Source organism: Neoarius graeffei, chromosome 4, assembly GCF_027579695.1.
Source record: "Neoarius graeffei isolate fNeoGra1 chromosome 4, fNeoGra1.pri, whole genome shotgun sequence".
Taxonomy (NCBI): Eukaryota; Metazoa; Chordata; class Actinopteri; order Siluriformes; family Ariidae; genus Neoarius; species Neoarius graeffei.
The window spans coordinates 81670291-81691026 of record NC_083572.1 but is presented as its reverse complement, the minus strand read 5'-3'; the positions used below and the strand labels follow the sequence as shown (position 1 = coordinate 81691026).

Here is a 20736-nt window from a genome sequence, read left to right as displayed (position 1 = left end):
GGTTAACCTCCTACAGTCTGAACATGTGTCCTGTACAAACTGAACTACACTCTCTGCAATGGCACATATAAAAATAAGTGATCATATGCGGAGATGTCCACAAGCTCCGGTGACCGGTGGTTTTCTCAGACTGCACAGCCAGTCTGCGCCAGCTACTTGAGCCCAGAAAAAAAAAATGAACTTGCTTTTCAATGTTTAAGTTTTTTTTTTTTTTAAATATAGTCTCCGCTGCCCATAAGTTGCTGCAAATCCAATTATTCCACTACAAAATTGTCTTCGATTTGGGTCTAGCATGACCGGAAGCAACGCCTTATTTGTTGATTGATTCTCACGCTTTGATTGACTGAACTGGACCATGTGATCACACCGTAGCATATGTAGTCATGTTACACCATGTAGTTATGTTACAGAGCCAGGCAGCATACTACAGAGGGTAACTGAGCGCACATACACCCGGAGGGAAATTTCATATATATTTTGCAAATATTTTACAGGGAAATGGTTAATAATTTATTAGCTGAGTGTGCACCAAAAGCCACCAGAAGGCATGTAAATTGTAAAATTTTCTGGAGAACCCTGATCTGATTAGACTAGAAATGGGCTATTTGTATCGTGTCAAGTTTATTTGTATCGCGCTTTTAACAGTAGACATTGTCGCAAAGCAGCTTTACACAATTTGAACGACTTAAAACACGAGCTAATTTTATCCCTAATCTATCCCCAATGAGCAAGCCTGTGGCGATGGTGGCAAGGGAAAAACTCCCTCAGACAACATGAGGAAGAAACCTTGAGAGGAACCAGACTCAAAAGGGAGCCCATCCTCATTTGGGCAACAACCGACAACATGACTATAACATTAACAGTTTAAACATGAAGTCAGTTTCGTTGATGTTATAACTCTTCATTGATGGAAACTTGAGTGCAAAACTGTTCATGACAACCGCAGTCCTAAAGTTAGCAAGTCAACTGTAGTCCTCAGCCATAAAAGCATTACTGTAAGTGTCCAGAGTGTCTTCCAAGTGTGACTTTCAACTGTCCATACGGGGCCGTCCTCCACAGGAGCGATGTGATGAGACTCCGACCAGACACAGGGCACCAGGATGGATGGGTCAGGCAGGTCCGAGGAGCAGAAGAGGTCAGAATCTCGATCCCAGGACCGATATGTAACTCGGGGGAGCGAGAGAGAGAGAGAAAACAGTATGTCAGGCAGTGCAACAAATACATTCTGTGCTTAGTGTCAATTTAAGACTTAGTCATTCAGTGTATTCAGATTACATTTGCAACTGTTTTGGTTTGTTACTCTGTTGTTTTACTAAGCAGAATATGTGCCTAAAATACAAATACAAGCAACTTATAGCCTGAGTCACCATTTTATTGTGAAGCAAAACATTTGGATTTTGTTAATTGACTAAATCAAGAGACAGTTCTTGCTTTAATGTAAGGAAACTAGGCATGTAGCAATATCTTGTGCGATAATTATAGATCATGATACAAATTTGACGATTCAAATCCATGAAATAAAAAAAAAATGACTCATGGTTATCAGGCTGAGCAGTACTTAGTTTTTCCTAACTGTAATGGTGGTGTTTAGACCGCAGAGGCGGTAGTAATGTACAATAGTGAGAATGCAGGTGACTTCACCCAAGATGGAAGTAACACAGCTCTAATACTGCGAAAACGGACCAAAAAAAATCTAAAATGGGGAGCTGTTGCACGATTGACTATGAATAGATTTAACAAGAAATCTGAGTTTTTTTTTTTTTTTTTTTTTTAAAAACAGACTGCTGAAAGCTAAACAGAAGAAGCAGATGGAGGTAGTAGAAATGTTTAAGTTTATTAAGAAAAGACAAACGTGGGCAACTAATTATTGTTCGTTATTAAGAAAATGTAATTATTTATTTATATATATATATATATATATAATATATATATATATATTTATTTATTTATTTTTTTTAAATATATATTGTAGTTTTTTTTTTTTTTCCCCCCGCTCCCCCTTTTTCCCTTGAAATATCTTTGGGAAAATCGAATCATGAGCCCAGTATCCTGAATTGATATTGAATCATGAATTTAATGGTGAATTGTTTAAATCATTACGTATTAGATATGGGCTATTTGTATGTCAGACAAAGCAACAAATACTTTCTGTGGTTAACATCAAATCAGGATTTACAGTCCTTCAGTGTATTCAGATTGTTTTCTTGCAACCGCTTTGATTTGTTACTAAAGTGCTGTCGTTTGCACGAGAGCCGAAGCAGAACATGTACTGAGAGTACAAATACAAAAGCTCTATAACTCGAGTCACCACATTATTGTGACGCAAAATGTGTGGATTTTGTTAAGTGACTAAACCACGAGACAGTTCTTGCTTAACGTGAGGAAACACTGTTGCCTCATGTTTCTGATTGGCTGGTGTTGGTGAAATGTCACTCCGTGCAACAAAGTTTCGATTTACGATTACTTTAAGCACTACTAGTTAATGAAACTTCACTGTGTTAATTTTAAATAAGTTTCTCTCTCTAAACATATGGTTTAGGACTGATTTTTACACCCTGACCTCCAATCAAACTCGTTCAACTGGCTGCTGAATATCGTCATGCTTTGTCTGTGCTGGAAACACGGCTGGACATCATGCACCATACCAACATTCTACATATTTCAGAGAAACCAAAAAAAAAAAAATATTGGAGTCTAGAAACTGGGGACAAAAAAACAACCTGAATCATACAGACTGTGAATATCTTGATGTATTGCATCTGATCTACATTTGATTGCCACTTGACGATTGTTGCCGTCACCAGAATTGCAGCTATAAGTCATGAGCTTTGATGAAAAAATGAATGCAGCCTTCATGATCCTGAAGCTTGTGGCCAGAAGAGTGTACAAAAAAAAAAAGAGCTGCTTGCTCTGTGGCCTGTGGGAGAAGTGTCTCAGGCTGAGACTAATTGCTAAGTGACCCATGAGCTCTGTCTGAATCTGCTGCTTTCATGCATGCGTGTATTCTGATTCTCTTTGAGATCCTAATTTTTTTTTTTGTCTCGCTTTCCTGTCTTTTTTTTTTTTTTTTTAATTTATTGGATATATTAAAAAAATAAACCGCTATCATTTGCCTTTTTGTTTTGTCAGATTCTACACTGAACTTAGTGCTAGAATCAAGTACCATTCATCCTTATGTGGCCGTGGGTGGGGGGTTCCATGTTGGTGTAGTGTTTTTTTTTTTTTTTTTTTTTTTTTAATACCCTGTCCACACTAGGGATTTTGTACCAATACGATACTACTTTCATACTGCAACACCTGTCCACATTAGCAACTATACTGGTACTGTAGCGGTATAACTGTATCGGTACGAAACCCACAAATGTATGGGTTTCGTACCGGTACAGTATCGGTACTGTAGCGCTTCGCTGTAGTGTGGACAGATGAAGCGGTTCTGTATCGATACAAATATAATGCACATGTGTAATGAACCATTCCTACGTCTTCCAGCAATACACACGTGCTTTCCAGCTGTAAATAAAACGTCAAAATGGCTCAAAACGACCGTGGAGCTACATGGAGCAAAGAAAGGGAGGGAGGAAGAGGGGAAAAGGGAGGGGAAGAGAAGGAAAGAGGGAGAAAGGGAAGGGAAAAGGGAGGGAGAAAGTGAGGGGGGAGAAAGGGAGATTCATTTTCTTTGCTTCTTTCTCAACTGCCTCGCGCGTTTTATACGATTCGACTGAATAAATGACCACCAGAAATACAGACTGTACATTGACAACAAAAAGCACACACACGTTGTTTCATCCGCCATATTCTCGGAAGGAAGTTACTCGGTAACCACGGAAACATTTTGCGCACGCGCATTTCAACTACCGTGAAAGAAAACCGCAAACATTTCTCGCTAGTGTGGACAGATGCACTAAACTGTACCGGTATAATTTGTATCGATACAGTTATACCACTTTCGTACCGGTATAAGTGTGAACACAGCTTTATAAACCTCACACTGGCATGTGGAGAAACATGACCCAAATGCAGCCTCTGCATCGCCCACTGAATCCAGCGTATCCCTTAATCGCTGCTCAACATTAGACCTTGTGTTCTTGTGGCACGCAGACTTTCATAGCTCTTGCATACACACACACATACAGAAAGACAGATGCAGTGCTCATCCTGTCTGACTTTCCTACGATCTGCTTTTTCTGTTCGACTGCTGTCTTTTCGTGAGACGCCGTGGTCTCCCACACGTCTGTCACATTTTGTCTTCGCCATCTTTTAGACGATTTTCCTGAAGCTGTTTGATGAGTAATTGCATTCACATCTGCATTTTGCCTTTTTTTTTTTTTTCTTTTGGTCAGTACGGATTAAGTAACCCGCATTTGTCATACGTTTTGATTTGAAGGCGATGGTTGAACTTGCCTTCAATCCTGTGCTTCCTGCAGGGATTGCATGAGTTCTGTTTGACCTTTTTAGATCGAGTAGGACTCGGATCTCAAGCTGTTCAGGTGCCATTTAACACCATCGACCTCAATCACTGTCACTTTATCTGCTGAAGAGAACTCGTGCCATCCATACCTACTGCTTTCTCCTTCTTATCTGTAACAAGGTAGTCAGCACTTCTATCAGAGAGAGAGAAAGACTGATTTAGCACTTTCGGGGCACTTTTGTGTACACTAACAGGTTTTGAGTTTACATTTCCTCCTTTGTATCTGTTCCTAAATAGTCTCCCCAGTCAGATTTCAAGCATTCACTAGAGTTTGACGGAACTGACTGAAGCACCAGATGACTAACCACAGACCTTTTCCTGTGGCTTATTAGCAAACTTGTGAGCAAAATTTGTTGTTTCTATTTGAAAACGGACTTGGAAGAGCCAAGTGCTTCAAATAAAACTCCTTAATTATCTTTAAAGACTAGATTCTGTAACACCCCCCCGCGCTTGAAACGGTGTGTATAGGCGAAGAGCTGAGAATCGAACAGGTTGTAACTAGTGCTGTCAAAAATGTCGCGTTATTAACGCGTTAACTTGACTCAATTTTAACGGCGATAATTTTTTTATCGCGAGATTAACGCTCTGTGACATGATGTAGGTTTTTCATAAGCTTTTGAAACTGCCAGGAACTTGGAACAGAGACTTTGCTTAGAAAAACGATAGCAGCTAGCCACGCCCCGCACAGCCAGAGTCCTCTGTCCTCCTCCCTCAAAGAACCAGCGCGGGCAGGGCGCGCTAGTAGAGATGGGATTTATGGCTCTTTGATGGGATCCGCATCTTTGTGATCCGTTCTTTGAAAAGAGCCGTTCAAAAGACTGGCTCATTTGGCTCTTTTTAAATATTTATTCAGTTTTAAGAAGACAGCGTCTAAAGAAGCCAGATCCCTCTGAACTGTAAACTCAATGCTATCCCAGAAATCCTTCCTGTAATATGCAAATTTGGCCGCCTCTGATTGGACAGCGCGACGCATCAACAGGCAGAAAGTGTAAAAGTACAAAATGTGTTAAGTGAGCTGAAACAGCAAAGATCAGATTCAGTGCAATATTTATCAACGAACAACTTAAAGTTAATATAATAGTGTACTTTATATTATAATCAAGCATGTCAAGCCTACCGTCACTGTGTAACCTGTCTCTCTGATAGACTAACTCAAGCAGGAGATTACTTCACTCATGGTTCTCTTGTTAGTCTCGGGACGAAGAGCCACGGTGCTCAGCTTAGGTTTCAGTTTGCAGTGGCTGTGTCAAGACGTGTTATGCTTTGCAATAAGAAAAACATTGGTACAAAACAAGCCCATTCACTTTTTTATGCTGATAAGAGAATTACAATGGTTTTTCGTGTGACAAAAACGTGCGATTAAATTGCGATTAATCGCGAGTTAACTATGACAGTCGCGACATTAATCGCGATTAAATATTTTAATCGCTTGACAGCACTAGTTGTAACCTTTTAAGATCTTGAAAGTTGTGGCTAGGAAAGTGTCCAGTAGACCTGCTATCGGACGCCCTGTGGGGGCGAAGTGTCTGAGCTAAGGGACTCATGAGCACTATATGCATTCCTCTTCTTATTCTCTCTAATGTGAGTTATTGTCATTATGCTCCTCTGACGTGTTTTGCGGTCTCTTTTTGGATATCTTTATTTGATTGTTAGATTCCTTAATCAGAAGCAGGGATGAGAGTTTTCCGCTTTTCGGCGGATTTCCGCTTTTTCTGAGCAAAAATCGATATGCCAAATCCGTTGAGATTTTTTTTTTCATTGAGGGGGGTTGGGGTATGTTCCTTCGTGATACTCAAGCGTACGACGATGTTACATGTTTACATTTTCGCCATCTTTAGTCTCGCTAAGTCTCGCGGTAGAATACGTGTTCTCTACAATGTAATGCCGCTTTTCCACTACAAACGCGGCTGAGTTGGGCTGAGCTGTGCCGTGCTGAGTGGGGCTGTTGGAGTTGCATTTCGACTACAACCGCACTGAACCGTGCTGGCTGGAAGTGGGTGGACACATTGGGTGGAGTTAGCGAAAGTGGGTGGACGTCAGGTGATGTCGTTAAGCAGCGCAAACAGTGACATCAGTGAGCTTTTAAGCGGTAGTCTCACGACCCGGATAGTAAACAATAAACATGGAGGACATGGAGTCGTTAGTGTTGCTGGTCTTGGTGCTGTGGCTTGTTGTCACCGACAACGCGGACAGATACTGGCAAGAGCGTATAGATGAGGTGAGGCACATAAGGCTTCATAATTCTCGTAATTCGTAATTCTTCTCCTTCCGGGTTTGCGGTCTTTACAGATCCCAGCACACTCGCGGGGCGTGTGTGGGCATGTGAGGACACTCCTCCTCACCAGTCAGTGCACAGGGGAGTGTCTGCTCACGCCCCCAGCCTCACTCGGCTCGCTTTGGCTCGCTTCAGCCCCACTCCAAAACGGTGCGAGTTTTAGGGGCTAAGCAGGGCTGAAGCGAGCCGAGTCGTGCTGGTTTTTGGTAGTCGAAACGCGAGCCGTGTCGGGCTGAAGTGAGCTGAAAAAGGGTAGTGGAAAAGGACCATAATTGGCCAAAACATCGCTGGCGAGAGCATGATAGCCAATCATAACAGTTCTTACAAGAGTGTGGGAGAGAACAAAAGCCAATCATAACAGTTCTTACAAAAGTACCCGCATCTGTTCTATTTTATCGAAACTTGCACATGTTCATCGTCGCTGCGCTTCAAAAATACGTTTCTCTTTCGTATTGGCTTTTTTACTCAAAATGCCGAATACAATTGACAAGCGAGACGAAGCGAAGGTACGTGAAATCAATGCTGGTATAAAAAAACAGAGAGAGGACTGACAAGCTTTTGTCTTTGGCCAAAAAGCTGAAGAAGTCGAAATGATTAAATGAAAATGAGAAGTGACTGTGAACTATAAATAACTGTATAAAGTGTACATAGACATTATCCCATAAACTTAGCATTCGTTTGATTTAATACATTGAACATGTATATGATGGGCAGTAAATCTGAATTAATGCTGGCAGTTTTGAAAACCTTAAATATTTCAAAAGACTTTGAAATTATATGCAACTAATGAGGACATAGGGTGACTGACCTTTTCTCCCTAAGAAATTTTATTTAATATATAAACATTTTGATAATTAATAAAACTTATGTTTAATGTGAATTGTTTGTCATTTTTGTTGATCATAAATTATAACCATACCCTTGAATGTAGAATGTGATTTTATTTTGAATTCAAACAATACTCCTATTGATTTGAAACATATTTTCATGTAAATATATAAAAAAAGACAACAGATTTTTTATCTACTGCAGCTCAGATTGCAGGAAAAGTGGTTTGTAAGGCCTTATTTTTCAAAATTTTCCTGGGGGGGGGGTATCCCTCCCAGACCCCCAGCTTCTGGGGGGGTATCCCTCCCAGACCCCCAGCTTCGGGCGCCATCTTGTTTTCTGCTTTTTTGGTGACCACCCACTCTCATCCCTGCAGAAGTGCTACTGAATGCACAGATATCGGAATCAGAACGCCCTTTATTGTCATTGCATATTAACAGACAATGAAATTCGCTGTGTCTCTGTTTTAAGGAAAAACTGGACCCCATTCACTCACATGCTCAGGCGCGCGCACACATTTAAAAGTAGTGATCAGCTGAATGAGTAATAACTATAAGAATAGAATATAAAATGGCGTATAAAATAATTTAAAGTGATGTGCAGTTATTGCACTTGAGGTAAACTTGCTGTGATGGCAGTGGGGGGTATGAACGAGTCCGTGATTTTAACATCATCGGATTGTAGGTGCTTTAAGAGGTCTGCGCTCTGACGGCTCATTAGGATTTTCTTTTCAGATATGTAAGCGTGTAACATAATGCTGCACATTTTTGTGCGTGTGCGTTTTTCCGTCCCTACTGTGTCAATTGATTAAACACCATGGTATGATTTAGCTAAAGTAAGGCAACCGGTTCATTTTTGATATTGCTGGATTTCTGAAAGTGACTCTGGTGCGGTACTTCACAAACCATTTCATATTTTGACTTTCTGAGTGGGTGATGTGACAAAAATACCATATCATGATGCTTAGCTATTTCTGTGATGCAGGCTGTGTATCACAATATCGCAAACAAAAAAACTATGAAAAGCTGAATGTAATATTTTAATGTTTAAATACTACCATTTAAATGTTTGAAAATAACACTAACAAGAAAAAAAATGTATAAAAAGAGCTTTTTAAGAAATAATTTACAATCCAGGTTCCTATCAAAGCTTATTGTTAAAGATTTTAAAATGCTTCAATGATGAAATGCGATTAAATACTGGCGAAGCCATGGCCTAATGGTTAGAGAAGTGGCTTTGGGACCGAAAGGTTGCTGGTTTGATTCCCTGGACCAGCAGGAATGGCTGAAGTGCCCTTGAGCAAGGCACCGAACTCCCAGTTGCTCCCCAGGCTGCTCTGGGTGTGCTGTACGTCGCTCTGGATGAGTGTGTCTGCTAAATGCCTGTAATGTAATGTACTTTTGTTCCTAAACTTATCATCTTACAAGAGCTAAATAATAGAAATGATCATTTTAGTCATAATTATGAAGTGCTAGTATGAAGGTTTTCTTCATCCCACTTATTGAGTTGTCCAGTATTTTTGTAAGTTGAGATGACTTCTTAGAAAAAGCTTTTTTTATACCACTAGTCCTGTCACCTTGAATTACTAAAGCTTTGCTGTAATGTGTGTGTGTGTGTGTGTGTGTGTGTGTTCTGCAGGGACGAGGATCTAGCTGAGGCTCTGGCCTCTGTAGGCGGGGATCAGGAAGGTGAGAAGGATGGCATCATTCAGGTCCAAAACCTGCCACCTCCTCAGAAAGCCAAGCTTTGGATGGTAGGTGTGTGTGTGTGTGTGTCTTACACTGAACTCATTTATGAACTGCTGGATAAAACTAATAATGCAGCTAGTCCCAGTATAACCAGATATTACAGCATGGATGCAAACGGCGCGCCTTTTGGCGGATACTGCCTTTTTCACGGCTGTCTGGGGGACTTGTGTGAATCGTGCAGATCCGATTTTTTTTTTTTTTGGGGGGGGGGGCGTTGGAGTGTCTGATTATAATTTCATCAAAGTAAATTCTGTATTAAAATGACTAAATAAGCAAATGCCATTACAGTCCATGAAACATAGGAAGTATGAGAAGAAAACAGTAAATAACATGGATCCCAGACGTCCGCTATTTAGCGGAATTCCGCTATTTTTCTAGCCAAAGTGTTTTGGTTTTTTTTTTAAATATCATGTATATCCATTAAAAATATGTTTGTTTAAGTAAAATGACCAGCAGAATATGTTCTGATTTGGTTTGCTTGTTTAGCAATGTTTTCGCCGGCTTCGTTTGTTCTCGTTGACATTCGGGAACACTCGGAAGTTAAATTGATGTAAATAATGCGAGACTGTACGCAATAGAACGAGAAAACAACATGGCTGCGCCCATTTGCTAGAAAACATGTTTTAACTCTGTTCGTGCTTTTGTTTCTAATGCGTTGAACTTAATTGAATATGTCGTGGAAAGCGTAGTTGCGCTTAGCCAGAGAGGAAGTTGAATCTAATGAATGTGGTGAATACAGAACTTGAAACAAAAGCTCATGCGAACAGAGTAGCCAAGAAACGATCCAAAAGAGCACTGCGGGAAGATCAGAAAAAGCAGAAGGAAAGATCAGAGAAACAAAAGCAGAGAAAACTGGAGGAAAGCTCACAGAATGCACCCCAGAAAAGAGCATTAAATTCCTCTGCAGTGAAACCTTTCAAAAAGAGAGAGGTTTAAATCAAATATCTCCAATATTTGCTGTGCATATGTATATATCTAATATTACTGAATCATTCTTGAAGACGTTTCGCCTCTCGTCCGAAAGGCATCCTCAGTTCTGTCTGTCTCTGTTCAGTGATGGTTGTTCCAGGTTGACAAAAATGAACGATCCTCTCTGGCTAAGATGTCTGCCAGTTTTCTGGTGCGGGAGTATGAGAGGACTTCCAGAAAACTGGCAGACATCTTAGCCAGAGAGGATCGTTCATTTTTGTCAACCTGGAACAACCATCACTGAACAGAGACAGACAGAACTGAGGATGCCTTTCGGACGAGAGGCGAAACGTCTTCAAGGCTTTTCAAGCAAGTCCAGTTGCTCTCTTCTACCAACCACAGATTACTATGTACCTGGATGACTGAGTATCTTCACAGATGTACTGAATCATTGATTTCTGCTCATATTCATGATTTTTGAAAAATGAATGTGGCTTATATTAGACTAGTATTGACATTAACTCGAAACAAAAAAATAAACAAATGAGATGAACTATGGATACGATGGTTATATAACAAAATCAGTGGAATATTTAGGCAAGTATATTCTTCAAAGCTACATTTTCATCTAATTTTTATAAATTTTTTTTGCCACTTATGTCATAGATTACAAAATATGGCATCAAATAGATACACATTATTGTTAAATTCTGTTGCTTTTCTATGTTAAATCTATGTAAAAAATGTGTTCTATAGCATCTTTAAATGTTAAAATCTCAACAGCTTCAGGGGGCTTTGCCACCTGTACCCCCAGCAGGGGCGCTGCCCCTGCACCCCACAAAGGGCTTGCAGCCCCGTTGACTCATGCTGATAGTTTCTTACATTCCTCTATTTTTTTCAATTACTGCTGGGATCCCTGAAATAAGAAAGCTGTGCACGTAAAGCCAATTGGCTGCGCGCCATTATCTGCTGCTGGCTACACGTCACTGCACGCGCAAGGATTTCCATCAGTCCAACGTAAGTTACGTAATTGGTTTTATGTGCGCAGCTTTCTGATTTACTGTTTTCTTCTCATACTTGTACTTCCTATGTTTCATGGACTGTAACGACATTTGCTTATTTAGTAATTTTAATAGGGCAGCACGGTGGTGTAGTGGTTAGCCCTGTCGCCTCACAGCAAGAAGGTCCTGGGTTCGAGCCCCGTGGCCGGCGAGGGCCTTTCTGTGCGGAGTTTGCATGTTCTCCCCGTGTCCGCGTGGGTTTCCTCCGGGTGCTCCGGTTTCCCCCACAGTCCAAAGACATGCAGGTTAGGTTAACTGGTGACTCTAAATTGACCGTAGGTGTGAATGTGAGTGTGAATGATTGTCTGTGTCTATGTGTCAGCCCTGTGATGACCTGGCGACTTGTCCAGGGTGTACCCCGCCTTTCGCCCGTAGTCAGCTGGGATAGGCTCCAGCTTGCCTGCGACCCTGTAGAAGGATAAAGCGGCTAGAGATAATGAGATGAGTAATTTTAATACAGAATTTACTTTGATGAAATTATAATCAGACACTCCAGCCCCCCCCCCCCCCCCCCCCCCCCAAAAAAAACCCTCATCGGATCTGTACGATTCACGCAAGTCCCCCAGACAGCCGTGAAAAAGGCGGCATCCGCCAAAAGGCGCGCCGTTTGCATCCATGTTACAGGCAGCTTGTATAAAAGAAATAAGACGTACGAGTTGTGTATATGAGCATAGTGAGAGCCTGAGCAGGTTGAACACTGTGTGCTGACTCTCTGGGTGTGAGAGATCTTAACAGCAGCTCCAGCTGCTCCCTGAAGGACACTGAGAGCTGCTGTATTGATCCCGTGCTCATTAGTGAAACTTGAGATGGTCACTCACCATGGGCAGAGCAGAGATGTACTGTGATCAGCAGCTTTTTGGTCTCCTCTATAGAGGCCCCTTCAAACGCAGCTCTGTATCAAAGCCCTCATCAATGTTCGTTTCTCTTTGCCTCCTCCTGTCACTTTTCTCCTGTCCTCCCTCTTTGCCCTCCCGACTGATACTGTATGATTCTCTTTCGCTGTGTTTCAGATTGCTCTAAATGTGGCGGGTAAAGGAGACAGTTTGTCTTCCTGGGACGGGGCTTTGGACTTACCGGAACAGACACTCATACACAACCGAAGCCAGCAGCTCATTGGTGAATAACCACCGTCACTTAATCTTTAGATCATGCACTTGTGGTCTTGCTGTTCTGATTGTTTAATGAATAACTACCCCTCTTGAGTTACGCACGTGCAACACACATTTCCTTCCCAGGCTATCTGTGTGTTTTTTGTTGATTTTTAAATTGGTTTAGAAATGTCTGCCATGCTTCCAGAGTACAAATTCAATGATTTGTATGTTGCTACTCCATATGAAGAACATATATTTAAACTCTACTGCGTTTCCGCAGAGAAAACGCGACGTATGCTTGCTGAGCTGGAGCAGAACAGCTATCATGCTAACATGCGAAAGTTAAAATGTTAACAGCTAGCTTGCTTATCTTTTAACAGCGAGCATGGTAATATGTTAACGTTCTAATGCTAACATGTTAACTGTTAAAGCCTAGGTCACAACCGGACGTACAATTTTTTTTGGCTGTGCGATTTTTGGCGTTTCCCAAATTGCTGCTTTTTTTTTTTTTTTGTTCTTGGAGAAAGACGCACGTTGGCCGTAAGTTTGTCTTGCAACCTGAAAAAAACGTAAGTGCCCGTAGAGTTTGTTTGACATGACAAAGAACCTCTGCGGCCAGTCTACGGCTCGAAAATCAGCACGTCACACGCACGCCCTCCATGCGTTTCTTGTGTTTTTTGCACGTAGACCGGTCGTAGGAGCACGTACGGCCGGTTGTGACCGAGGCATAAAGCTAGCCGCACACTACGCCGATCCACGCGGTACCGAACCGACCCATTTCAGAGCCGACTCCTGACCGGGCACGTACATATCCCCGACTAATTCACGACTGTTGACGAGTGCAGTCGCGATTGAAGCGACACCAAACGAGATTATGCGAACTAAGCATCATAACAAACATTCCGCTAAATATCACATGACAATAGCTTTGTGATTGGCTATTGGATATAGTTACTGTTAAATCCAACACTTGAAGATGCTACAGGCTGAATTGCAAATGACACAACATGGAATATGTAGTGCACTATCTAGGCTGCATGAGCTATTATTTCCAACCTTAAATAGTGCACTTATATAGGGGAGTTAAAGCGATTTGGAATTCAGCCACACAACTTGAGCAGAGTGGCTTTCCAGCCCACTGTGTCTATGGATAAAGCTTCAGTCTATGGAATTACAGTATATACCTGCATTAGGTGCTACCAACACGTATTTCTCGCACTAGAAATTGTGTTTAATGATGTCACGTGTTATTTGCGAAAGATATGATTGGCTATTGCTAGTGAGACTCGCCGATCAGTCTGGCTCCCGATTAGTTTTTCGAATCGGCTGTGAGATGAGTCGGTACCATCGAAAACTAGTCTTTACGCCTGACTCGCGACTTCAGTTGGCTCGGTACGCTGAAAATCGGCGTAGTGTGCGGCTAGCTTAACATGCGAGCAAGCTAACAGTGAGCATATTAACATTCTAATGCTAACATGCTAACTGCTAAAATGCTAAGGCTAATATGCTAACAGCGTGTTAACATGTTAACAGTGAGCATGATATGTTAATTTCTAACATGTTAATTGCGAGTATTCGAACATGCTGAGGCTAACAGCTAGCATTCGAATATGCAAAGGTTAACATGTTGATACTCTCTGGCATGCATGCTAACAGCTAGCATACCACCAAAAAAAGCCATTATTATTATAATACACACTCCTTTTGGGTGTTCAACACGTCTTTCTGTTTTAAAATTCTCTCAAAATCTTCCGTATTTAATGAAGCAAACCTGGTGGCCGTTTGTGTTTACAAATGGTCACGGTTGCTCACTAGCGCGAACGTTTTATGTCTTTGACGTGTAACGTCATGTCTTGACAACCATGCAATATCGTAAACCATATTCAACGCTCCTTCTCCATTGGGTAGAGCGACGTAATACACGTAGGATAAGCGATATGCTAACAATATTGCATGCTATCGAACCAAATGAATGAAACCCGCTAGAAGGGAATAGAACACGTTTTTATTCCATCGAAAAAGGGTCCTGTATGTATAATAATCCTGGATAGTGCACATTCACGTTTTTCTGTGGTATGTAGCTATTCAACGACGTCCATCAAAGCCCATTTTAGTCATCTTTAGACACACTGACTGTTTTTATCACTGCACTTGTTAAAGTGGCTCCTTAGCCACCATCATCTTTGCAGGAAGGGCACCTAGGCAAGATTAATAAGTAAATTAAAAACATTTTAGAATTATTTATATGTAACCTTAAATTGAGACTGCATGTACAATTTTACAATCATTTTTTCATTTGTGAATATTAGTGTGAATTTCTACGAATCTGTCGCTGAGCCATTTTTATAACAGTTCATGGCTTTTTACAACACATTATGTACTTGCACACTGCATTTTTTAGGATTATTTTATTTTTCTACCCTGTAAATATTCATTCTTCAGTTATTTGATAAGTACCATCACATCAGAATTGTAATAAGGAGTATGAAAGCGAAGTGGGCGTGTAAAGCCTTCATCCATGCAGCACTGCAACAGTTAGTTGACCCAGAAAAACAATTCCAAAAATAGCCCAAGTCCCAGGCTTCAAGTCCCGGACCAAAATGACATTGAAATGCACACGCACGCGCGCGCACAAAAGGCAGTGAAGGATCATTGTGTCTGTTTTGTTTGATGTCTCAAAGAATTTCCATGCCTGAGATCTCGACCTTTGACCCCTGTTCAGATCAGCTGGGGCTTCCTGCAGAGGAGGGCCGAGACCTAGTGGGGGACGTGGAGGCAGTGATCACTTTCTATTGTAAGTCACGAAATGTGACGTTCACAGCTGAGCTCTGCTGGCCCAACCTGCTCAAACCGCTGCTGAGCCTCCAGTTAGCCCGCAGCGACCTCTATAACTGCTTCTACGCTATCATGAATAAATACATTCCCAGGTAGGTGTGGTGCTAGAATTGTAGGTTACGCCCATGGAGTCTGTCTCTACCTACTATTTGCATAAATCTGGCATGCAAATCTTCTTAACTTTTGTCCAAAAGATGAACTCCTGTTCGTGTACGTGGATGGCTGTGCTCCATTTCCACTTCCTGAATCTAGTGCACTTCTCTCTGTAGGGACTGTGTGCCGAAGGGGCGACCGTTCCACCTGTACAGACTGTTGCTGCAGTACCACGAGCCTGAACTCTGCTCATTCCTCGACACCAAAAAGATCACACCAGACTCGTACGCCATGAACTGGGTCAGTATATTCACTTTACCCACAGAGGATAATGAAGTTATTCCACGAAATCAAGTTGTACATGAGCTGATGATTTTGCCATCATGTGTGAGTGGAATAATTGTTTGATTCTATCCACATTCACTGGCTTTAGACTGGTACCAAAATCCAGAATTGTGACACCCAAAGGCATTTTTGAGACAAAGTCGGCAAACAGTCTTATTTTGTCAATTTGGGTGTGCCGAATTCAAATCTGCAATATGACGCGGTACGCGGTGGTCCGGACTACCGTTGTGGTCCGGACCACGCCGTTTTCAGGTGTGGTCCGGACCACCAAGTTCAGAAGACAAATAAATTTTAAATTTTCATCTACTTCTTCCCCTAATTTAGAATAAATTCTTTCCTTTGCCCTTTCTTCTGTTGCTTTGTAGTCTCTAGCACATTTTTTCTTATTCCTTAGAAGCTGTTCATAACCACCCTGAGACATAATGACGAAAGTTGGTAAAATTATTTTTCACTTCCCTCGTGGCAGCTCCCGCTTTTTTACATGCGTTAGAACTGGTATCTTTTATTGCGCGTGTGTTTTACGCATGCATTTCTCTTCCGGTTTGAGAAAAAATAACAAATGATGTACGACTTTGTAAAAAAACTCGTATTAAATGACAAACACAGTATGATTTTGGTAAGTTTTTATTTATATCGTAATATAATACAGCATACGGTGAACCGGACCACAATCCAGGAAAAATAATTAATTAATGCCCTCGTTTTGTATGGAAAATACGGTGATCCGGACCACCGCGTACCGCGTCATATACCGAGCTCTATCTGACCTCTGTTGACCTCTAGAGGTCATTGAACTTTGGGCCTGTAAACGTCTCAGCTGAACCCAGTTTCTCAGCTTTCTAAGGAATGAAATGTACTAAAATCAAATCAAGTTTATTTGTACAGCGCTTTTAACAATAAACATTGTCGCAAAGCAGCTTTACAGAATTTGAACGACTTAAAACATGAGCTAATTTTATCCCTAATCTATCCCCAATGAGCAAGCCTGTGGCGACGGTGGCAAGGAAAAACTCCCTCAGACGACATGAGGAAGAAACCTCGAGAGGAACCAGACTCAAAAGGGAACCCATCCTCATTTGGGCAACAACAGACAGCCTGACTATAATATGATTAATGAATGATTAATAATATGAATATAAAATGATTAATGAAGTCAGCAAATGGCCTTGTTTGTTAAATGTTTGGGTGCTGAATTCATTTTTCATTCGTAAAACGACATATGACCTCTGATAACCTCAAGGTCATTAAACTTGGCCTATAGGCCTATGCATTTAACGGCATTTTTAAACTGACTTTACTGCCCCAACAAGAATATGAACAGACAAAAAACAAACAGAAAGGAACAAATACAACATTAAATGCCAGTCCATGTACATGTGACTTACTTTTCACAATGAGAATGCCTCGGCGATCACCTTCCATAACATTGCATTACATTTAGCGGTTATTGTTTATACAAAGCTACTGAAAAAAGGACAGATTCAGCAGCATACAAAATGTGGGGGCATACAGGGTATACAGCTTAATCAGGGTTAGTATATATGAGTTTTTTTTTTTTTCTTTACCCTGTTTAAAACAAAACAAACAACAAAGAAAAAACTCTCATATATACTAACCCTGATTAACCTGTATACCCTGTATGCCCCCACATTTTGTATGCTGCTGAATCTGTCCTTTTTTCAGTAGCTTTGTATAAACAATAACCGCTAAATGTAATGCAATGTTATGTAAGGTGATCGCCGAGGCATTCTCATTGTGAAAAGTAAGTCACATGTCCATGGACTGGCATTTAATGTTGTATTTGTTCCTTTCTATTTGTTTTTTGTCTGTTCATATTCTTTTTGGGGGAGTAAAGTCAGTTTAAAAATGCTGTTAAATGCATAGGCCTATAGGCCAAGTTTAATGACCTTGAGGTTATCAGAGGTCATATGTCGTTTTACGAATGAAAAATGAATTCAGCACCCAAACATTTAACAAACAAGGCCATTTGCTAACTTCATTAATCATTTTAGTACATTTCATTCCTTAGAAAGCTGAGAAACTGGGTTCAGCTGAGACGTTTACAGGCCCAAAGTTCAATGACCTCTAGAGGTCAACAGAGGTCAGATAGAGCTCGGCATATTGCAGATTTGAATTCGGCACACCCAAATTGACAAAATAAGACTGTTTGCCGACTTTGTCTCAGAAATGCCTTTAACTCCTTAAATAAGCACTTTTTTGAATTTTGGTACCAGTCTACTTTTGAGAAATGCAGCATTTTTATTTTTTCCAAATTCAAGAAATAAAAACTTTATACAAAACATCCAGCAAAATAATTTTGAATGTAGATGCTTAGAATGTAAACAAACTGGCAAAATGACAGCAGCAATTTGTAAAAAATGCTATAATAATAATAATTCTTGAAAAAAACGTTCTTACCATCAAATACTTTCATGTTTTAAATTTTTGGGGTTTTGTTTTCGAGTAGAGTTTTTATTTCGTCCTCGGTTGGTTCAGCAACACGCGCCGCCATTTTGTTTTTCTCTACTCACGGTATATGAGCTGATTGGCTACTCTACTACTAGGTTACTCATATCCAGTGAATGTGGATAGAATAATATGGATTAGACTAATTACAGCTTTGGTATAGCATGAAAGCACCAAATAGCATTTTAATTTTGCTCTGTAGCATATTAACCCCCGAGTTTAAGTGTTGTCTCTCTTTCTGTGTCTCTACAGTTGGGCAGTCTGTTCTCTAGCCACTGTCTTCCTGAGGTCACTCAGGCTTTGTGGCACATCTATTTCCAGCAGGCCGACCCCTTCCTCGTCTTCTTCCTTATGCTCATCATTCTTGTTAATGCCAAGTACGTGTCTCCTCACGATGCAATATTTATGATTTTGCAGTTATTTGAATTCAGTATAATGATTCTCTGTGGTTGGCAAATGTTTTTTTGTTTCCTTTCTTATCTAGAGACACAATTCTTTCCCAAGAAGGAGACAGTAAGGAAGAGCTCATAAGTGAGTTGATGGTCTAATAATATTCACTTTATGACCGTACTTTTAATATTGGAACTATATGCATTGTTGCAAGTGTGTAGTTTTTTTTTTTTTTTTCTTTTTTTCCCCCCTCCCCTCATATTTTTGTCTCAATAGGGGTGTTCACACGGCAACTTTTGGCCCTTTTCCACTACCCTTTTTCAGCTCACTTCAGCTCGCTTCAGCCCGACACGGCTCGCGTTTCGACTACCAAAAACCAGCACGACTCAGCTCACTTCAGCCCTGCTTAGCCCCTAAAACTCGCACAGTTTTGGAGTGGGGCTGAAGCGAGCCAAAGCGAGCCGACTGAGGCTGGGGGCGTGAGCAGACACTCCCCTGTGCACTGATTGGTGAGGAGGAGTGTCCTCACATGCCCACACACGCCCCGCGAGCGCGCTGGGATCTGTAAACACCGCAAACCCGGAAGCAGAATAATTACGAATTACGAGAATTTCTGAAGCCTTATGCGCCTCGCCTCATCTATACGCTCTTGCCAGTATCTGTCCGCGTTGTCGGTGACAACAAGCCACAGCACCAAGACCAGCAACACTAACGACTCCATGTCCTCCATGTTTATTGTTTACTATTCGGGTCGTGAGACTACCGCTTAAAAGATCACTGATGTCACTGTTTGCGCTGCTTAACGACATCACCTGACGTCCACCCACTTTCGCTAACTCCACCCAGTGTGTCCACCCACTTCCAGCCAGCACGGTTCAGCGCGGTTGTAGTCGAAATGCAACTTCAACAGCCCCGCTCAGCTCGACTCAGCACGGCACGGCTCAGCCCGACTCAGCCGCGTTTGTAGTGGAAAAGCGGCATTTTACTCCGGTGTAGCACCGGGACTGCCCCGGTAGAGCGTTCACACGGTACAAAGTTATACTGGTGTAGCCCCTGAAAGCGGCTTAAACCGGTGCAAATCTAACCCTGCTTGGGAGATGGTTTAAGAAATTTACTCCGGAGTAAATGCTAGTTTGCGGGGCAGCACCAATATAAAATGGGACGTCTGAACGCTACAGGGGTAGACTCGCTACGCGTGAGGAGAGTTGATTACATACGGGCATTGTATAATTTGCATCCTGGTATTTTGCACTTCCAAAATGGCGACTATCAACAACAACAGAACTGCGTGTCTTCCAGTGTTGCCAGATTGGGCGGTTTTAAGTGCATTTTGGCGGATTTGAACATATTTTGGGCTGGAAAACGTCAGCAGTATCTGGCAACACTGGTGTCTTCATCCACGTTGTTTTCCCGGTGCTTGGTGATGCCATGACAACCGGGAAAAGGAAGTACATTTTCACGCATGCACATATTTCATTTCCGCATTATTACTATCGTATAGCACGGTCGCAAAAACTGCCGTGTGAACGCAAGTGGGGCTGCATCGGTGCTAACACGCTTCTCTCTAGTAAGCAGGTTTGTGACGTGTGAACACTCCACAAAATTTACACCGGTGTAAGATATATCGCAACAAAATACATCGGTGCAGCATCGATGCAAATATGTGCCGTGTGAACACCCCTAATGCTTAAAACTCAGTGTGGATTTATGTTTTCATTACAACTAAGCAGGAGCCATACCTGGTACAACTACTTTATCTTGAATACCAAGACCAACTGATTAGATGACTAACAGTTATTCCACAGAATCGGGTCGTACATGAGCTGACGTGCCGAGCCAGCTATAAGTCATGTACGACAAGTAAGTGTTTTATTATATGCACGTTCAATGGATTTTGAAAAACGGAGCATTTTTAATTTTTTTCCAAAATTCGATAAATAAAAACATTGTACAAAGCATCCAACAAAAGAATTTCCACTTAGAGTGTAAACAAACCGGCACATTGACAGTAGCAATTTGTGAAAAATGCGATGATTATTCTCGAAAAATGAAAGGTACATTCTTACCATCAAATACTTTCATTCCATATTTTGTTGCTTTTTGGGGTTTTGTTTTCGAATAGAGTTTTTATTTCGTCCTTGGTTGGTTCAGTAACACACTCTGCCATTTTGTTTTTTGTTTTTCTCTACTCACGGTCTACGATCTGATGTCCTAGTAGTAGAGTAAC

At 41.3% G+C, this 20736-nt stretch overlaps 1 protein-coding gene across 2 annotated transcripts in view; it reads left to right on the top strand.

The window, feature by feature from the left end:
* Positions 1-20736, top strand: part of tbc1d23 (TBC1 domain family, member 23) — a 99824-nt gene that overhangs the window by 45096 nt on the left and 33992 nt on the right. For both annotated transcript variants that reach the window (XM_060919819.1, XM_060919818.1), the window contains exons 2-7: positions 9210-9324; positions 12300-12405; positions 15103-15307; positions 15485-15608; positions 18372-18496; positions 18604-18650. In XM_060919819.1, the coding sequence (XP_060775802.1) occupies positions 9210-9324; positions 12300-12405; positions 15103-15307; positions 15485-15608; positions 18372-18496; positions 18604-18650 (722 nt within the window). The remainder of the gene's footprint in view (positions 1-9209; positions 9325-12299; positions 12406-15102; positions 15308-15484; positions 15609-18371; positions 18497-18603; positions 18651-20736) is intronic.